Source organism: Lepidochelys kempii, chromosome 9, assembly GCF_965140265.1.
Source record: "Lepidochelys kempii isolate rLepKem1 chromosome 9, rLepKem1.hap2, whole genome shotgun sequence".
Classification (NCBI taxonomy): domain Eukaryota; kingdom Metazoa; phylum Chordata; order Testudines; family Cheloniidae; genus Lepidochelys; species Lepidochelys kempii.
In genome coordinates, this window is record NC_133264.1 from 15,541,567 (window position 1) to 15,560,321 (window position 18,755).

At 40.0% G+C, this 18,755-nt stretch overlaps 1 protein-coding gene across 3 annotated transcripts in view; it reads right to left on the reverse strand.

The window, feature by feature from the left end:
* Positions 1 to 18,755, reverse strand: part of FNDC3B (fibronectin type III domain containing 3B) — a 358,046-nt gene that overhangs the window by 147,960 nt on the left and 191,331 nt on the right. For all 3 annotated transcript variants that reach the window (XM_073359377.1, XM_073359376.1, XM_073359375.1), the window contains 2 exons: positions 18,397 to 18,640; positions 14,219 to 14,512 (listed from right to left, as the gene is read on the reverse strand). In XM_073359377.1, coding sequence (XP_073215478.1) covers positions 14,219 to 14,512; positions 18,397 to 18,640 — 538 coding nt within the window. The remainder of the gene's footprint in view (positions 1 to 14,218; positions 14,513 to 18,396; positions 18,641 to 18,755) is intronic.

An 18,755-nucleotide genomic window follows, 5' to 3' on the forward strand; every position in this document is an offset into this window, starting at 1 on the left:
GATTAATTAAGCTTTTCACATTCACAGATGAACACTTCTCAATATTCTTGATCCATTTATTTGCATCTGTCTATTTTAGGTACTTCTTTTGTCCTTATCACTGTAGTATCTGAGTGCCTTACAATCGTAAATGTATTTATCCTCAGGCATAGACAGACTAAGGTTAGTTATGAACTACAAAGCATATAGTGTAGACACAGCATATGCTGACAGAAGGTGTTTTTCTGACATGGTAGCCATAGTATCTCCCCAAACAATGTTAGCTAAGCCAACAGCAGAGCTATGTTCCTAACAGGTGTGGCTTTTTCCACATCCCCGACAGCCATAGGTATGTCAGTATAAATTTTAAGGGTATACAAGGCCTAAATGACTTGCACAAGTCTATAGTGGAGCAGAGAATAGAACGTAGGTGTCCCACGTCCTAGGTTAGTGCCCTAATCATGAGGTCATCCTTCCTCTCACTCTTACTAAACCTAATTACAAAAAATGAATTTATATTTCCAATTTTTCTGAAATATCTTTTAAGTAGATAAAAAATTGACTGGTTCATCCAGATACTGTTCTTAGTAGAGATCTGTGAAGGAGGGTGGATTGACTAGAAATATCGCTCCATATTTCATACTCAACACTAATCTATACACTCAAGTTTCAGCATGTTACTTCTATATTTGGAGTAAAGGTTGTGTTTCACTGCTCAGCGGAATACTGAAATTCGCATACAATGACAAATCTATTTAAATCTTCACAGGGTGTTTTTTTCAATATTAATAAAGTCTACTGTCGGCTTTGACAGTTTGTCTTCAGGAGACAAATCTGCTCTGTCTCCCTATGTTATAGAAGCAAATACACTGAATGAACTAAAGAGTTGCAAATTCGCCAGAGGCATTGATGAACTAACAGAAGAAACATCGTTTATGACGTGTTCTGAACACACAGCATTTTTACATTGCCACTACTGAGGTACTGTTCTTATAGTCCTTGGACAAGTGAACATAATTATTACTATTTCAAGGTGCTTGCCTCAGTGATCAAATGGTAAACAATTAACTGGAGGAACTCATCTTTCTTTAAGCTCTGGAATATTTTTATAAGGAGAACTTGGCTTCCCTAACTTTCCTTAAATTCATTCTACTCAAAAAACATTGTTAGGGTTTCTTATGAACCCTACTAGTCATTAAGCTTAAAGTGGTAAAGAAGACTAGATCATGTGATCATGTGTACAAGTCCATGAATGCATCTAATATTAAGACCATACCACTGCCCACATGCTGAGCAATATTCTCTCATTGTTTACTTGTACAACACCTTCTGTCTCTATCCATCTGTTGTCTCGTCTTATGCTTAGATGGCAAGCCCACTGGGGCAGAGCTGCGTTTTTGTTCATTGTTTGTACAGCACCTAGCGCAGTGGGGTCCTAGGTGCTACAGTAATAGCATGACTAGGGCTCCTAGGTGCTACAGTAATACAAATAATAACGTATTTGCCTCCTTCTGGACACACCACAAAACCACCACAGATTCTTGCTAAATTCAACATAATTGTGAAGTTCAAGTTCAGGGCTGGAATAGCAACAGTTTGACAAGATCAGGAGTGAGAGGCATTGGAGGATATCTGCCTGCACTGTATTACCTCTACCTCAAGTCAGTACTTCATTTCCCTCACTTTCACAAGCTCTAGAGACATTTGTGAGTGTAATAAAGATTTATTTTTAAAAGAAGAACAGATTTATGAGGCCTAACCATTTGTAAAGATGACAGCTCAGCATTTTAAAGTTGTAACAGAGACAAGTATGTCTGTATCAAATTGTGAACTCCATTTTGTATCGTAGCCTCCATTTTGCAATAGGACCTCCATTTTGTATGGGGTGCTGAAGACATCGCCTTGCCAAAGGTAAGACTATTGGATTGCATTTCAGATAGCCGCCCTGACCAGGAAATGTACTTGACACCTCACCAAAGAACAATCACAGAACAATCTGGAGCCATCAACTTTAATTGTCTCTCAACTGCTGGCTCAACTCCATGGAACAATGGATCTTCTACACAGAGGTGCCTGCATGGCTGCTGGACCTGCAGCTTCTCAGCTTGGACACATGGGAAAAGAAAGGAGTCTGTGTTTAAGTGGGGGTGCTTCTCTGAGCAGGGGAGCAGACCATCACCATATGTAAGTCAGAATGCCTGGAGAGATAGAAGGCATTCTGCCTAGACTGAAATACTGACAAATAAACCTCAGACTCAGAGGAGAGGTGAGATCAGTCTACGGGAGGGTGTGAGTGTTGTGTGTCAGGACTTTACTTATTTTGCATAGATCTGTACCTTTCTAGGGCTTTTTACAAGTAAAGTGACTGTGGTTAAGAAATGCCTTAGCCAAGCTTGTGTTCTTTGCTTCCCTGCCATATCATCCCCAAAGGGGTTAAATTAGAAGCCAGAGTCCCCACAGCCATGTGGAACTTTGAGGGAGCAGGTGTTAATGACAGGGGAGGAGGGGGAATTGGAAGCACTGTTTTCAGGGACTAGGTCAGCTAGATTGTGGAGTCGCACATCCCAAAGACGGACTCAGATGAGAGGTTTGAGCCTCAGTGTGCCCTAGGAACCCTAGAGACAGAAAGAGTGATTTGACTCTATCCATACCTAGTGGGCTAAGAAGTATATGGGGCCCGGCTGCTGGGTCCACTTGCAGGAGACTGGTGTGCATACAGTGCGATACCACGCCAGGTTGTGACAAAAATATTTTACATATAATCTTAGCTATCTTGTAATATTCTTGATTTCAAATTTTGTTTTTTCACATGTATTGTCTCTCCATGTTAATTAGTCTTACCAGCTATTGTACCTATCTTGTTAATCAGACAATCATTTCACAGGTGCACAGATGCATACCATTCTAGGTTATTGCATTAAATAACATACTACAAGAAAATTCATTTTTCTTCTTTGAGCTACAGTGACTCAGCTAGTTCTGCACCCAACTTCATCACCTACTTCAACTGGCCTGCTGTAATAGACTTAAAGATTATTTATTAGCTACCATAAATGAAAGCATAGCTTCCGGAAATATTTTCTAAGGATATGTTAGGCAGCAGATAGATATTTATTTTAATGCTAAATAAAGTTTGACCTAAAGTCATTAAACCAATTCTTTATGTTTGTGGAAAAAACACATTGGGCCACATTTTCAAATGCAAGCTTTAAATCTGGGAGCACAATTTCACAGAGAACAGTTTCTGTATGTGCAGGGTTTTTTTCCTTTTTAATAATCATCAGGCTAAGTGTGAAAAAAACATGGCTGTTTGCACATGCTATGCTATATTTGTATGTGCAAGTCAACATATGCCTAGGTTTTTACATGCACAAACCCAAGTTTGCAACTATTGGTCATGGGGAAAAAAATCATTCCTTTGATTTCTGAGGTTTGAGTTGAAGCTTCCAACAATTTGGCCCATGCTGTTAAATAGTTTTTTTAGATTGTAGGGTAAAATTTTCAAAAGCACTGACATGACTTACGAGTAAGTCCCATTTTCAAAAGTGACTTAGGGCCAGGTTTCTAAAGGTATTTAGGCACCTAAAGATGCAGCTAGGCACCTACTGGGATTTTCAAAAGCACCTGGGCATCTAATGCCCTTTGAAATCCATGCGAGTTAGGTGCCCAGGTGCTTCTGAAAATCCCACTAGGTGCCTATCTGCATCTTTAGGGTGCCTAAACACCCTTTAAAATATGGCCTTTCGGCACTTTGGAGCCTAATGTCCCGTTGACTTCCAGTGAGACTTGGGCTCTTAAGTGCCTACTTTGGAAAATAGAACTCAGAATTCTAAGTCACTAGACTGAAGGGTAACATTGTCAGAAGCGCCTGTTTTGCATAGATACTTAAGTAACTAGCAGTTGCTGAGGTGGACAGACAAATGTGAATATTACTCCCTATCATTTAACAAATGACTGAAACCTAGGATTAGACATGAACATATTTTATCAATGGTATGTATGTGTATACGTATAATGATGGTACAGAAAGCTCTTTGATCTATCTTCAGCTATTCTTTTAACTACTAAATCATCTTCTAATCTTCCCCTCTCTCTTTGTTCTCCACCCTCTGCATTAGAGCATGTCAGTGCCACTTACAAGAGACCACCTGCTTGCAAAAATGAGACAGAGACAGAGCTAGTAAAGCACACTCCCCAGTAATCCTGTGGCTGCATTCATCATTCCCTCGGCAGCTGTTAGAGCCATGACTGCTTGCCTGATATGTCTAAATAGGAAACAGCATGACAAGATGCTAGGAACAGAACTGTACACACAATAGCTTCTGCAAACCAAGTATATTTTAAACCATCTCAAACTTATGAAGTTACCTCCCGACCCCCACAATGGGTTTCTTAATTTATTCTGCCATCCCATTTCCAGTTTCCTCCCTATTCTTGGATGAGGACATATGTAGGGATTCCATTTCTTGTTTCTAGCTTTATTTTTGGCTACGTCAGTATCTTAAAGTTGCAGGGAAAAATCTGTTTTTATGGGTTTACATGTATAATAATTACATCAGTTTGAGCAATGAAATAAACATAAGCATTATAAAACTACTCAAAGCCAACCTATCTTCCCACACTGTCTATAACCACACATGCAAAACCTCATAGCCTATTAGGCCGTTGCCCTACATGACCAAGAAGGAAATCATGGCGTTTCTGAACAGGAAGTGACACAGGCTGTAATTTACAGAGGACAATGTGAACGGGACAGGAATTCCACTGACTGCTCCTCTGTAATGGAACCTTGCCATTAAAAAAAAAAAAAAAAAAGATTATTTAAGACAGTTCTTTAAAAATTTATAATTATGGTTTAAAAAACAGAATCCCTAGAGCATATGCCTAAGAGTGCCAGGTCCATGCAAGGCAGTACTCAAGCTATCTCCAGTGCTCAGAAGGATTTGTTGCACTTTCAGCAGTTTGTTCATATTAAAATCAATCAATTTTCCTTCTTCCTCTCCACATCCCTCACCCTCCCAGGATCACTCCTACCTTTAAAGCACATCTCACAACTTTCCAGCAAATGCACCATTCTCTGTTACTGACCTCAACAACTTCCACCTTAAGGACGCAATTCTGCCCCCACTGGAACCTGCTAGTCATAAGAGGCTGGGAGGAAAATCTACTGTAGCAGTCAGTAACTCACTCATGCGCCTAAACCGAAATTGTCATCTCTCTGCTAGCTGGGAAATACAGAGACGATAACATCATGAAGCTTGGCCACAGAGCCAGCCTTAAATAGGAGTTTTTAAAAGAAGCACTGGCAGATTTTTAACATACCAGTAATTATGAATAGCAGTATATCCTGAGGTATTTAACAAAGGTCATAAATAATTAGTTTGATGGGCTTAAACAACAGATTTTCACATGACTATAAAAGCAAGATCTTCTGGCACCTACGCTGCATGACCATATTTCAACCATTTTAAGCTGTAACCTAGTGATAGCGTATATCTGACCTGTGAAACCCGGCATTGTGCGTTCTCTGGGTGCTACAGCTTTTCAACAAATCCAGAGAATCTGGCTCAAAAGAAGTAAGTATAAGCCATGCATTCAGAAATCTCCAGGCACGAACTATGTATGTAATTCTTAACTTAGATCTGTCCTTTCTCACAAGATACATAATCATCAAAATAACTTAATGCTGTATTTTAGTCAACATTTTAGTTCAAGCAACACCATCTCGCTGGGTAAAAAAAGGAGAGATAATTATTTGTTATATGCATTTAAAAACATTCTAACATATATAAGAAATATGCTTAAACAACAGTGTGTTTTCCATAAGAAACGATGCTCCCATTAGCAGCACCTCCTTTCTCATCCCACCTCACTACTCATCTCCCACAAGCTCTGTTGCCATTTTTGTGGGCTCCACCACATTGATTTAAACCTTTTTGGGCAAGGATTGAGTCTTATTTTTCTTCAAAGCATCAAGCAAAATAATGGCACTGTAAAAATAATAGATAATACTGCTCAGGCAATAGTTACTAATATGAAAAAATGGATATCCAAATAGGATATTACTTTAGCAAACATAACTCACAATTACAATGTATTTTATAGTTCTGTACATTTTGGGTGCTACTGTAATAATTAATAAGCTCCCTTACAGAAAAAGTATATAGAATTCAATAGAGAACAATATGAAATCTCTAAAATCAACCCACAGAAACAAGATCATTCTCTGTTAAATACTATGGAGATTTTAGAGTAGTTTCTACAGAACCTTATTTGGGCCCAGATTCAGGAAAGTATCCCCATTCTAGATCACACTTACTCATGCTTTAAAGGTGCATAAAGCTAAGCACATGTTTAAGTGCTCTTCTGAACCAGGGCTTCAATTTCTGTAGAAAGCTATTGATTTCATTCCCATTCAAAGAATAGGGTTTTTCCACAAGGGCGCTGTCACACCATTCCTCTTATTTTAAAAACATATATTATTATTACCACCACCAAGCCATCCCTTCTACCACCAACCCCTCTCCGCCTCCCCGCAAGCTGAATCAGCTCTTTGGAAAGCCCCATACTTCTCTAAGCATGGGAAGGAAGCAATGAAATATTGACACGAGGCTGAGTTTTCCAAAGTGCTCATTCAGTGCTGTGGCGGAAAAGTGGAACACTTAATATACATTTTAAAGATTGAGTGCATCTGTAGTCTGGGAATTACAGACCCTGTGATTTGTATCACACTTTTTCCAATGAATATCATGTATGAATACCTGAGAGTTTCTGCACCACTTATGTATAGGGATCCTAAAGCACCATCCCTTGGCAGCCAGTGTGGCAACAAGACTGTTGTTGTTTAAATGACAGCAACATGCCTGCCAAAATCACATCACAGAAGCTGGCTTACCAGATTGCTTTGAATATTCAGAATGACCCTGCCAGCTACTATTTCATATACACATCAAGCAAACTGAGGATCTAACCTCCAAACTTTAAGTACTATAAGACACATCACACATCTAGTTTTGTGAATTCATGCAAGGAAACCTATCACTTATAGTACCTCTGTTTAAAAGGTTTCCCTCGCCCAAATTTGTACCTTCCTGTCCGTCTCCTGAAATCCCAAAGATTTTTACAAACATTTGCTAAGTCACTAAAGAGACTGTCAAAATTATTCTTTTCATCCTTTCGGTATTAATAGTTTCCCCCCAGGATTATGTGTAAATTTGGAAGAAGAAGCAGTCAGCCAATCAAACTTCTGACTGTTAATAGGCTTTGATCCACAAAGAAGAGCTTGCAATTTAAACAACTTTGCTACTTGTCACTTTTGGCCATTTTATTTTATTTTAATGCTTTACTACTGGGTTAGTTCACACTAATAAAGTTATCAGATTCGATGTTTTAGGTTGCTTTTAACACTCATCCTAACTACTAAAAGAGATCATGTTGTTTAACCAGTTATCGATAAATCTGCAAACAATTCAAGCTGAAATACACGTAAATACAAAATAGCAGCTGTAATTAGAGGGATGCATTGTGCAAATATCAAATATGGAACCTGACATGGGGCTCTGTTCATTGTGAATTATTCCAGGGCTCCTCTGATTACCTTTCTGCATATCTTGCCACCGCACCTGACAAGTCATTTAGACAGAAAAATGTTCAGTGCACTGGAGGTTTTCAGAATATATAAATTAGTATTGTGACATGTTTGGCTCCAGGCCTTCCCAAAAAGCACTGCCATGGGCTGAAAAGCTCATACTAACGAGCAGCACATTCCCTGTGGAAAATTCCTCCTAATTCTGAGGAATTGATTTTTATTCCCCTTTTGTTGCCCATAAGCAGTATTTGGGCCATGGACTTAATGCCAGATGATTCTTAGACTTATTTCAGTGCAGCCATAGTTGGGAATGAGCTTGTCACTCAATTTCAAAATGCCAGCGAGTTGTTTGCTTTATTAGGTTGGGAGGAGAGAGAGTGATGTTAATTACCTGGTCTCCTGCCAAGAAGGATTTTTTTCCCAGTTTGATGGAAGACACCATGTTATTTTCCATCATTTGGTCCCTTTCCACTTTTAAGACTCTTCTTGGCTGACAGAGTGGACGTTCCATGGCCCTGACTTCACTAATTTTCTTGGCATTTCATTTGTACTCATGTTCCGCAGCTGTGGAGCAGTACCGGCCTGCAGAACTCCCTGGCGTTAGCAACCACAGAGGCAAAACTGTAATGCAGAGAGGCCCCATGATAAAAGAGGAGATGAGAAATGTCCAAAATCCAGAGAAAGATCCATTTCTCAACACTGTGAGCAAAAGGAGGCACAACGGCCACTGGCAAGAATCAGTATTGTAGGTCTAATTCCTTGTACAACAGCAGAACATCAAGTCCAAACATAGTTTATAGTGAGAGGCCTATTCTCTTTGACAAACAACCCATTTTGCATTGTCCCTGACAAAGTGGTGAATAAATGAATATGGACGCCCTCCCATTCATTTCTCAAGGATAGCTCCCCTGGCAAGATACTAAAAACCTGTTTTAGTTTTCTAATTTAAACTATAGACATTAAAATTATCTGTTGCAGTCAATGGACATGGCAAAACGTTCCAAAGAAAAATGAAAGAAAAGCCTTTGTCTGCAGCCTTGACATGCCAGACCCTATTAACATTAGACACTGTCACAGAAACAAAGGGAACTACTGTGAGGACAGCACAGGTGTGCTGTTTCATAAGCTTCATCGTGGCTACAAAATCACGTAGGAGGAAGAACTCGGTCATGCCAAGACAACAAACATTAGAAATCTCCCTTTTTTATTCCCTAGGTAATACACACGTGTCTAACAAAACCTAACTAATTCCCACTAAGCATAGCATGATGCAACATTTATGAACACAAAAGGTACGCACAATTCATATATTTGCTGAGCCAGTTATATAGACAGCAGAATATGAAGAGGAAGGAAAGAGTTATATTTTACTGAGATACATGCATCTGATATGGGATTATATTTGTATCCCCATTATCTTCTCTACTCCTCTCTTTCTCCCTCTTTCTATTTTTCATCCAATTTGTCCTTTCTGTTATAGTTTTTACATGCCTGAGTCTAGCAACACCCAGTGCAAGCCTACACTCAGATTCCTCTCAGGCTAATAATTCAGCATCAGAACTATGTACTGTATTAGCTGCTCCGATGCTTTCTTTGGAAGGAAGGTTGGCAGCTGAAGTGGGGAAGGGCTGGAATTTTCCCATCCCTCTTGAAGATCTTCCTTGGAAACTCAGTACTTTGTGGTAATTATATTCTATCTAGTCAGCAACACTAGTAATCAATTTGAGATACTCAATATCAGTTGGGTTTATAGCACATGCCATCACTTTGCGAACCTAGTAACATGAAGTTTGTATGGGATACAATATTCTGCAATACTAGCAACAAAAAAGTTCCTTTTCCATTTCCATTGAACACAGCTGTACAAAATTAAGGGGCCAGCCTGGCAGCCACTCTGCACACGGAGCTACTATTGGTTTCAATGGAAAATTTATGAACAGCATGGTGTGCAAATTAGGCCCCTCGACTGGAAGACCCATAAGAAAAATCTTTCCACATTCTGCCAATATAATGCACAAACAACAGCCATTCAAAGGATATAAGATTACAAAGTGCCTGGCCTAATGCAGGAGTGTCCCCCACTAGGAACTTATCTGCCCCGCCACACATTTTCTTCTGCAAGCTCTGACTCCCTTCTTTGGGTTTACTCTCCTGTTCTGTTGCTTCCCTGTCCTGGAAGCTGTTTCATTTGACTCCCATTTGTGGAGCACATGAAGCCATTTGCTGTTCTGTAAAAGCATCAACAGTGAAATTATCTTTCTTTGATAAGTTTCACTGCTGTCCACACAGTACCACTGTTTTCCTCATCAGAGGTGAGTAATGACAATCCTATAAGTTTACAGTGAGAAAAAAGAATGATGGGCAGAACTGTAGGTGGGGGGGGGGGGAAGGGGAGGAACAAATAAATAGGAAGACGTAATCCAAATCTCTAGCCTCAAGTAAATCTCCCTCGAGACTCAATAGCTACATCTACACTGCAAAGAAAAAGCCACAATGCCGTGTCTCAGAGCCTGGGTTAATTGACTCAGGTCACAGGGCTCACTGTATATCTTCAGGCTCGGGCTGGAGCCCAGGGTTCAAGACCCTCCCTGGGTTTCAGAGCCTGGGCTCCAGTCCAAGCCTGAATGTCTTCATTACTACTTTTATCCCTGCAGCCTGAGCCCCTCTGAGATGAGCTGTTGCAGACGAGGTTTCTTCCATAAACACCATTCTGAAAATTAGACAAGTAGAAGGGCCCTAAGACATCCTTAACCTAATAATTAGGATAAAAGGCACACACAGGTCAAAGAAAGGTAAGAGATTTCTAGACCTTAAATTGTGTGACTGCCCGAGCAGGTATTATTTATTTATTTTGATTTATACCAAAGTGTTTATTTGCACTAACACAATCCTACAATACAAGATGAAAAGCCCACCTATAACAATCCCAATACAAACAACAAAATAATCAGGGAATTAGGTAATCAGATACAAAAAGACCACGCCATACTCTCCAAAGGCCCCAGCAACCCATGCTACGTGCAGAAGAGAATCAGATTATTGACAGTTATTGTAAAATTCAGGATCCAAACAGCATTAGAATCTATTAACACCATTACAGTCCAGATGGAGTTGAAGGTGGCAAAATTCTATGTTCTATTACAGAGCCAATATTTAAATACTGACTTGTCTTTTCACAAATATGAGTTGTCCTCATTTGCTACAGCCTATCAGACACAAAACAATGCAGAATCTTACACAATACTTTACTAACAATCAGATGCCCCTATAAACTTATTAGCAGAAATGCAGTTGAAGTGGCCTGTTAGGTGCACTCAGGTGTAACACAGCCTGTAGTCAGGTCTGCCATAACCAACCGGTGCTACTAAAAGCGAGCAACAAATCAGTGTGCCCCAAAGACTTTCAGGGCACATTGTGCCTTGAGAGATTACCTTAAACAGTAGTAAAATAATGCAACACAGCAGTGCTTAGTCAGCATTCAGGAATTACTTCATGTCTTCAGCCTACCACCACAACTATACTAAAACAGATCCAGGCATCACTGGACACTCCCTTCCCAGCTCACACGTCAGATGACTATTTCCTTGCCTTTGCTCTGTTGCTGAACTTTAATGCTTTTACCACGTCCCCTCGCACATACACTGCACTTTGTTGTTCCAATGAGGACTTCTATTTTAAATTTCCTGGCTTAAAGTGTCTTAAAACACTATTGTCCCCAATTTTAAAAGCTGAAACAGATGTGTGTGCATGTCTCTCTCTCTCCTTTACTATAGTAATTCCGTTCAGTTACGCCCATGCAATCTCATGCGACTTTTACATGGGGGTAGCTCAGGCGAAAACTTGGCCAACTGTGTACATATATATATATATATATATATATATTATACATACCGTGTACGATATGTATACTGAATATCTGAATATAGATGCAAATGTGAAGGAATGGGAACTACTCTGTAATAATTTAATATTGTATTTTCACCAAGCTACTGGGATGTTTACTGTATGAATATACTGGGCTTGTTTAAAAGCAGAGAAAAACAAGCAGGAAGGAAAGTGAATGGCTTAAGATCAGCAACTTCTGTGCAAACACTTGAGGCCTGTTAAGGGACAATGTCCTTACCAGGAAAGGCTGGCGCACACCAGAGATCAAAAAGACTACAGCAATTTGCAAAAGGGTCTCTCTCTCAAGAGACGGAATGTTGTTCAGGAGTCCCAGACTAAGACACAGACACCCGTTGGAGTGTCTGAAGAAGTTAAGCCTGTCTAGCTCACCATCAGGGGATGGTTAGACTTAAGGTAAAACAGACGTGTAGAGAATTATTTTAAAATCCTGTTTTTCTAAATGTTTTGTTCTTACCACAAACCTAACAATTCCTTGGTTTAAGAAGATTGTTTGGTCACTATATTCACCACTTGTCTCAGATAGTGAAGATAAGGGACTACAGCTGATACACAGGGTGTGGTAGGCTAGGGCTCGGTCTAAGAGTGAGAGAATTGTGGAATTCCACCTCTAGCAAGATAGGTAAAGGTACGAGGCCTGACACCTAAAGGGATGCACTCAAAGACACTAGAGGGTGGACAGAGGTGCAACTAGCCTAGTACCTGTGACACACACATTACATTATGGGCCGAATTCTCTGCTGGTGTATAAACTGGCACAGCTACATCAGCAGAGAATTTTACCCAATATCTGTATCCCTATATTGGGAGGGCGGGATAGCTCAGTGGTTTGAGCATTGGCCTGTTAAACCCAGGGTTGTGAGTTCAATCCTTGAGGGGGCCATTTAGGGTTCTGGGGCAAAATTGGGGATTGGTCCTGCTTTGAGCAGGGGGTTGGACTAGATGACCTCCTGAGGTCCCTTCCAACTCTGATATTCTATGAATCTACATTAATATATGGAAAGAGCCATTTTAAGTCACAGGAGCAAATACAAATGTATTTTATACATTGTGTGCTTGCTCACTCCTTTGTCTACATTCTTATTTTACTACCTTACCTTATTTCTGTTTTACTCTGTAAAATATTCATATGATCATTTCTATCAGGGATGTTTTAGGGAAACACTGCTTTATTGCATCTGAAATTAAATTACATGTAAATAAGGAACAATTCTCCTTCAAACAATAATTTCACTGTATAGTGAGAGGCTGAAAACTCTCAGTCTGTTTAGTTTATCAAAAAGAAGATTAAGAGGTGGCTTGATTATAGTGTATAAGCACCTTCACATAGAGAAAACACCAGACACTAAAGAGCTCTTTAATCTAGTGGAGACAGACACAAGAACCAATGGATGGAAGCAAAGCCAAATTAAAAATAAGGCACAAATGAGGGTGATTAACTATTGGAACAAACTACCCGGGAAATGGTGGATTCTCCATCTCAAGACTGGATGCTGTTCTTTAGACAAAAGTTACTGGGCTGGACACAGGAATAACTGAGAGAAATTTAATTGCCTGTGGTATAAGGAAGTCAGACTAGATGATGTAATGGTCCCTTCTAGCTTTAAACTCTATGAATAGTGTGACAAAGTTCCTACTCTACTTTGGTGGGTATTGCGCTTATTGGCGGATTTGCTCGCCTTGGAGCTTCATGGCAGCCCTCAGTTTGGCCGTTTTCATGAATCCACAGTCCAGGTCAACTCCTCCTGTGTCTGACCAGGAGTTGGGAGGTTTGGCTGAACCCGGGCCCGCCCTCTACTCTGGGTTTCAGCCGAGGGCCCTGTGGAATGCAGCTGTCTAGAGTGCCTTCTGGAACAGCTGTGCGACAGCTACAACTCCTTGGGCTACTTCCCCATGGCCTCCTCCCAACACCTTCTTTATCCTCACCATAGGACCTTCCTCCTGGTGTCTGATAATACTTGTACTCCTCAGTCCTCCAACAGTATGTATTCTCACTCTCAGCTCCTAGCGCCTCTTGCTCCCAGCTCCTTACATGTGCACCACAAACTGAAGTGAGCTCCTTTTTAAACCCAGGTGCCCTGATTAGTCTGCCTTAATTGATTCTAGAAGGTTCCTGATTGTGCTGGAACCTTCCCTGTTACCTTTCCCAGGGAAAAGGGACCTACTTAGCCTGGGGCTAATATATCTGCCTTCTATTACTCTCCTGTAGCCATCTGGCCTGACCAAGTCCTGGCCTGTCACAATAGTTAGATTCCATAAATCGTTGAAGAAACCATTCTTGATTGATGGCACTCCTGGATTGATGAGGTTTAGTCATTTGTGGATTTAAAAAATTTGCCAAGTTTAAGCATTTTTGTCCTAGAATCTTTCTAATCAACCATTTTGGTTTGCATAACACTCCCCATGAGGCATATTTCTTCAAGCAGAAACAGTTCTAAATTGTCCAATAAACTTCTTAAATCTAACACATTTACATACTGAGATGCAGTGTAGGTACACAAAAGGCAGAGTTGATTTACAATTCAGAGGTGCTTTAAGGATTTACGTGAAGTGCAAAGTCACTCAGAACCAGAAAGATACCCAGATCACATGCCGCAAAAAGATGTTTTTAAGAATGGGATTATTAGTGGGAGATACCCACGAAAGACAGGAGGGAGATGGTTTCCTCTTAAGTGCACATTTTTGCAAGCCTGAAAAGTGCAATAAAGAGGAATTTAAAAACATAAAAATAATAATCTTTCAGATTACCATGTGAGTCTTGCTCGTTAGACTTTGGGCTGCTTCTTGCTCTGCGCTCTAGTTTTTTTACTCCTGGTGCTCCCGCCACACCTCCTCCTCCACTGCTTGCTCCATTGTGACTCTTCGCATAACCATTGTACACAGTTGTGCAGTTGCCCAGGTGGCTTTTGTAGATGGATGAAGGAGGGCTGTTGAGGCGGTTCTGGCGATCAATCTGTCTGTCTTTGAGTTTTTTGTGCTGTGGTTTGCTGTACTGATCTTCCCTGGTAATGTAGCTGGACATTCCATATAGTGGTATAATTTCTGAAATAACAAGAATTTATCCACATTACCTTAAAACTAAAATCATCATTATTGAGAAACAGAATAACATCCTGACCTAGATCTTATCAACCCCTCAGCCATCTCTAAATAAAGCTATGAAAAACTTGCCTAAGATGGGTTTTCACAGCAAACCTGAGATTCAGACAGGTTATTTGCAAGGTTGGCAAACCCACTGCACAAACCCGGCCCACATATTATTTCAGGTTTCGGAGAACACTTCAATCTCTTTGGTCACTCGATTACAGACCTAAAAGTGGAAATTCTTCAACAAAAAAACTTCAAAAACAGACTCCAACGAGAGACTGCTAAATTGGAATTAATTTGCGAACTGGATACAGTTAACTTAGGCTTGAATAAAGACTGGGAGTTAATGTGTCATTACACAAAGTAAAACTATTTCCCCTTGTTTATTTCCCCTCCTACTGTCCTTGTAAACTGCTGGAAATGGCCCACCTTGATTATCACTTCAATAGGTTCCTCCCCGCACCCCGCTCTCCTGCTGGTAATAGCTCACCTTTCCTGATCACTCTTGTTACAGTCTGTATGGTAACACCCATTGTTTCATGTTCTCTGTGTATATAAAATCTCCCCACTATATTTTCCACTGTACGCATCCGACGAAGTGAGCTGTAGCTCATGAAAGCTTATGCTCTAATAAATTTGTTAGTCTCTAAGGTGCCACAAGTACTCCTTTTCTTTTTATGGATACAGACTAACACAGCTGCTACTCTGAAACATGACATAATCTGATTAGCATGGGAAATCAAATAAATGCAGAAGTTTTGCTCTGAGTCTTTGTGCTTCTTATTGGACCTCACAGCAAAACCCAGGAAGAGCTAAAACCAGGCAGACTGAAACTGAAGAAAAGGTTCCACACAAATTAACAGCAACCAAACCTACAAGGTTTGCACAGCCCTAGCTTCACCAAAATGTGTTGCCGTAGACAGGGTTCGAGGTCAGTTATTGGCTGTGTCCTTCCAGGTTTTCTAGAACAGCCAGACTTTGCAATACTCTCTACCACCACCCACAATGTCTGATGCATGTAGCTGCAGCAAGTGAAGGCATTACGTGGAAGCTGAGATGAGCAAATGGGACCATTAGGGAGGAAAATCTTAAAAAGAAAAGTTAAAATACATAAAGGTTTCAAACAACGTTAATATGAACTTCCAGGAATGGCTGCGTGAAATTTAGTCACTTGCGTTTGCAGGAAATTATGCAAACATTTTTTTCATTTTTTCCCTGACAAGGGTTCATTACCTTTGGATTGTGCTTTGAGCTCGGAGTGTGAACAAATTCAAGTTCAAAGCAAAATGAAAATACACTTTTGCTTTATTTCAATACAAAACGCTGAAGAGACCCAAGTTTCGTTAAAGCCCAGTCTAGATTAATTCAATAATCACCCCAGTTTGCAAACTGAGCCAGCATTTTGGTTTCCAAAGCAAACTTTCTGCCCAGCTCTAGTGTTAATCCTTTGTTTTTGAAGTTTGCCATACATACTGTAATTAGAACTTGTTGAATTGCTCCAGTTGCTTGGTTCTTTTACTTCCTTTCTTTTAGAAGTGTCTTGTCATTTATTTTTCCTTATCTAGTAACATGATCACATTAAAGTGCTAACATAAAGTAGCTTTCTATATTTAGTATTCCAAGAATGTGGTACACTAAATGCAATCAATGTTATTTTGGGGGTTGGAGGACGGAGCTGATAAGGAAGAATTTACAAGTAGCGTTTTTCAGAAAAGAAAATCCAATTTAATTGTCATTTTGGTTAGTGTATAAACCATTTTGCATTGAAACATGTTGGGGACAGTGAATCAATATTCATTAATACAAGATGTCATTCAGGTAACCATCAGAGTTTAGATTCTTGTAGTATTGCAAACATACATGACACCACTCCAACAAAGTGGGCATCTACACTATTTTTGTGCACTGTGAATTTGTGCCACTGATTGGTAACCCCAGGTTACAGAAATATTTACCACCGACAGTTCTAGCAGCTGGTAGTCCGAATGTCTACCTAATGTGCTGGAGCTTTTGTATTAGCTTCCCTATTAAGCAAAACAATTGTATTAGAGATAAGCAACTTTTGCCTTTGTAAAAGGGAACAGTAAAGTTCCTATCCTACCTGATTGGATACTATCCTACTGATATATCATGCCTAGAAACTGTGGCTGTATCATTTAGCTTTTTTTTTTTTTTTTAAACAATGTCCTGACATTTCTAGGACAACTAATGTATAAAAAACTAGAGTTGGTCGGGAATTTTCTGTAAAATCCACATTTTCAGAGGAAAAGGTGGTTTTGGCAAAAAATTTCTATTTTCCCCATGGAAAATCAAAACGAACATTTAGTTTGAATGAGTTCAACATTAATCTGCATCTGTCTGAGCTACTTCAGTGCCTCATGGGAGTCAGTTCGGGTGCACTGTGCCACCATTTTCCCCTGTGGGCCAGGGTCCCTGGCTGAACTACACCTCCCATGAAGCATGTTGGTCTCCCTTCTGGCTAAACTGCTGTGGTGCCTCAGGGCAATGTTGAAATTCTGAAATGTGTTTCTACTGAAAATGCCAAAGTAAAACAGTGATTTTTCAGTTGTAAAAATATTGTAATTTTTTACAGGATGGACACGCCACAATTTTGTATTCGCTCTCTGTGAAACATACACAAGTTAAGGTATATGAGCTCTTGAGCTACTTGGAAAATTTGTTCCTAATGTTTTTGGCTATGATATTGTTTCTGATGAGGCAATGACATCTAAAAGAGACAGAGTGTAGAGTTTTTCTTTTGTCTAATCAAATTCAGGATAATACTCCACTCTTGATGAGAAAATTAAATATAATAATCAATATAAAATTGAGAGGGGGAAAATAAACCAGATAGATACCCATGTCTATAGCTCTCAAAGGCAAAATTCACTCTGATGATTCAGCTGATTTACAGTTTCATAGTGTTGTTTAGAAAAATTCTATGAATTCTGTGAAATTCCATAATTTGGCAATACAATAAAAAATGTGAATCTACAAAGAGAAATTTGCCATGTTAAGCAATTCAAGTAGTTTTGCTGATGTAGGTACAGTAACTTCATTTCTTTTTGGTTAACACAGTTTTAGACCACACAAAGACGATCTCAAAGGTGGAATAGACATAATAATGCACAGTGCAGACAGAAATAAATTGTGCTTTCACTCCTTTCACTTGAATTATTTACTTAACCTGTAATGATTAGGGTGGTCACGTTACCCTTGGGGACCAGATAGTGCTTTTGAAATGACCTATTGCACATTTTAAAGAAGCAGATTAACCAGAAAATCCCTTGTTGTTATTTCTGAGAAGTCCACTGCAGCTCTAACATGACAAAGGGTCAGGAAGGTGCATCATCTTCACCCATTAGTGTCAAGAGGAAACTTTCTATTAGCTTCCGACAATGATTGCCATAAGACTTGTCAAAACTAATCCCCCTTTCCTATGGCCCCCTGCCTCCATTCCCAAACAAGGGTTGGCAAAATTTGAATACAGGACAAAAAACGCTATGTCACAGTGCTGCAGGAAGATACAACAACTTGACTCTCAGAAGCACTTTGAGTCATAGGAGGGAGTACTTTTTTGCCCTTATAACAAAACTGAGTTGGGAATCAGGTTTACATCCTGCACCCTATGTTTTCAGGATGTGATGTTTTTGAGTTCTTTCAGACTGGGTGCATCCACTCCCCAATACCTTGTCCATTCTGTAGATTAAGGAAGGAGTTCAGTTCATGGGGGGGAAACCACTAAACCAACAGTACAGTTCATCTGCAAATCTCCACTTTCCCAGCACTGCAAATATGTTGGATACACATCTAAAACACAAGGATTTCTTTCTGCTCACCTTGTTCTCCATATATTGTAGGGGGAAGATGATGCTGTGGGAAAAATTGGGGTGGCATGTCTCCAGGGCCGGTGACAGGAGGGTAGAATGCCGTATGAGAATTGTGAATGAAATGGGGGTGGTGTGCCAGGTAGGGAGGTAAATGGTGGGTTGGAGAGATGGCGGAGGGATAGCTGGGAGGATAACACTCTGGAGACTGGGGTGTAACCACCACCCTGCGAACGCCCGTGTTGTCTTCTATCACCTGAAAAGGGAAGCAGGGAAATTAATACATCATGTATCATTTCAAATACCATTTTAAAAAATAACATTATTCATCTAAATGAGCTCTCCTTGGCTAGGATCATAACCCACGTTTC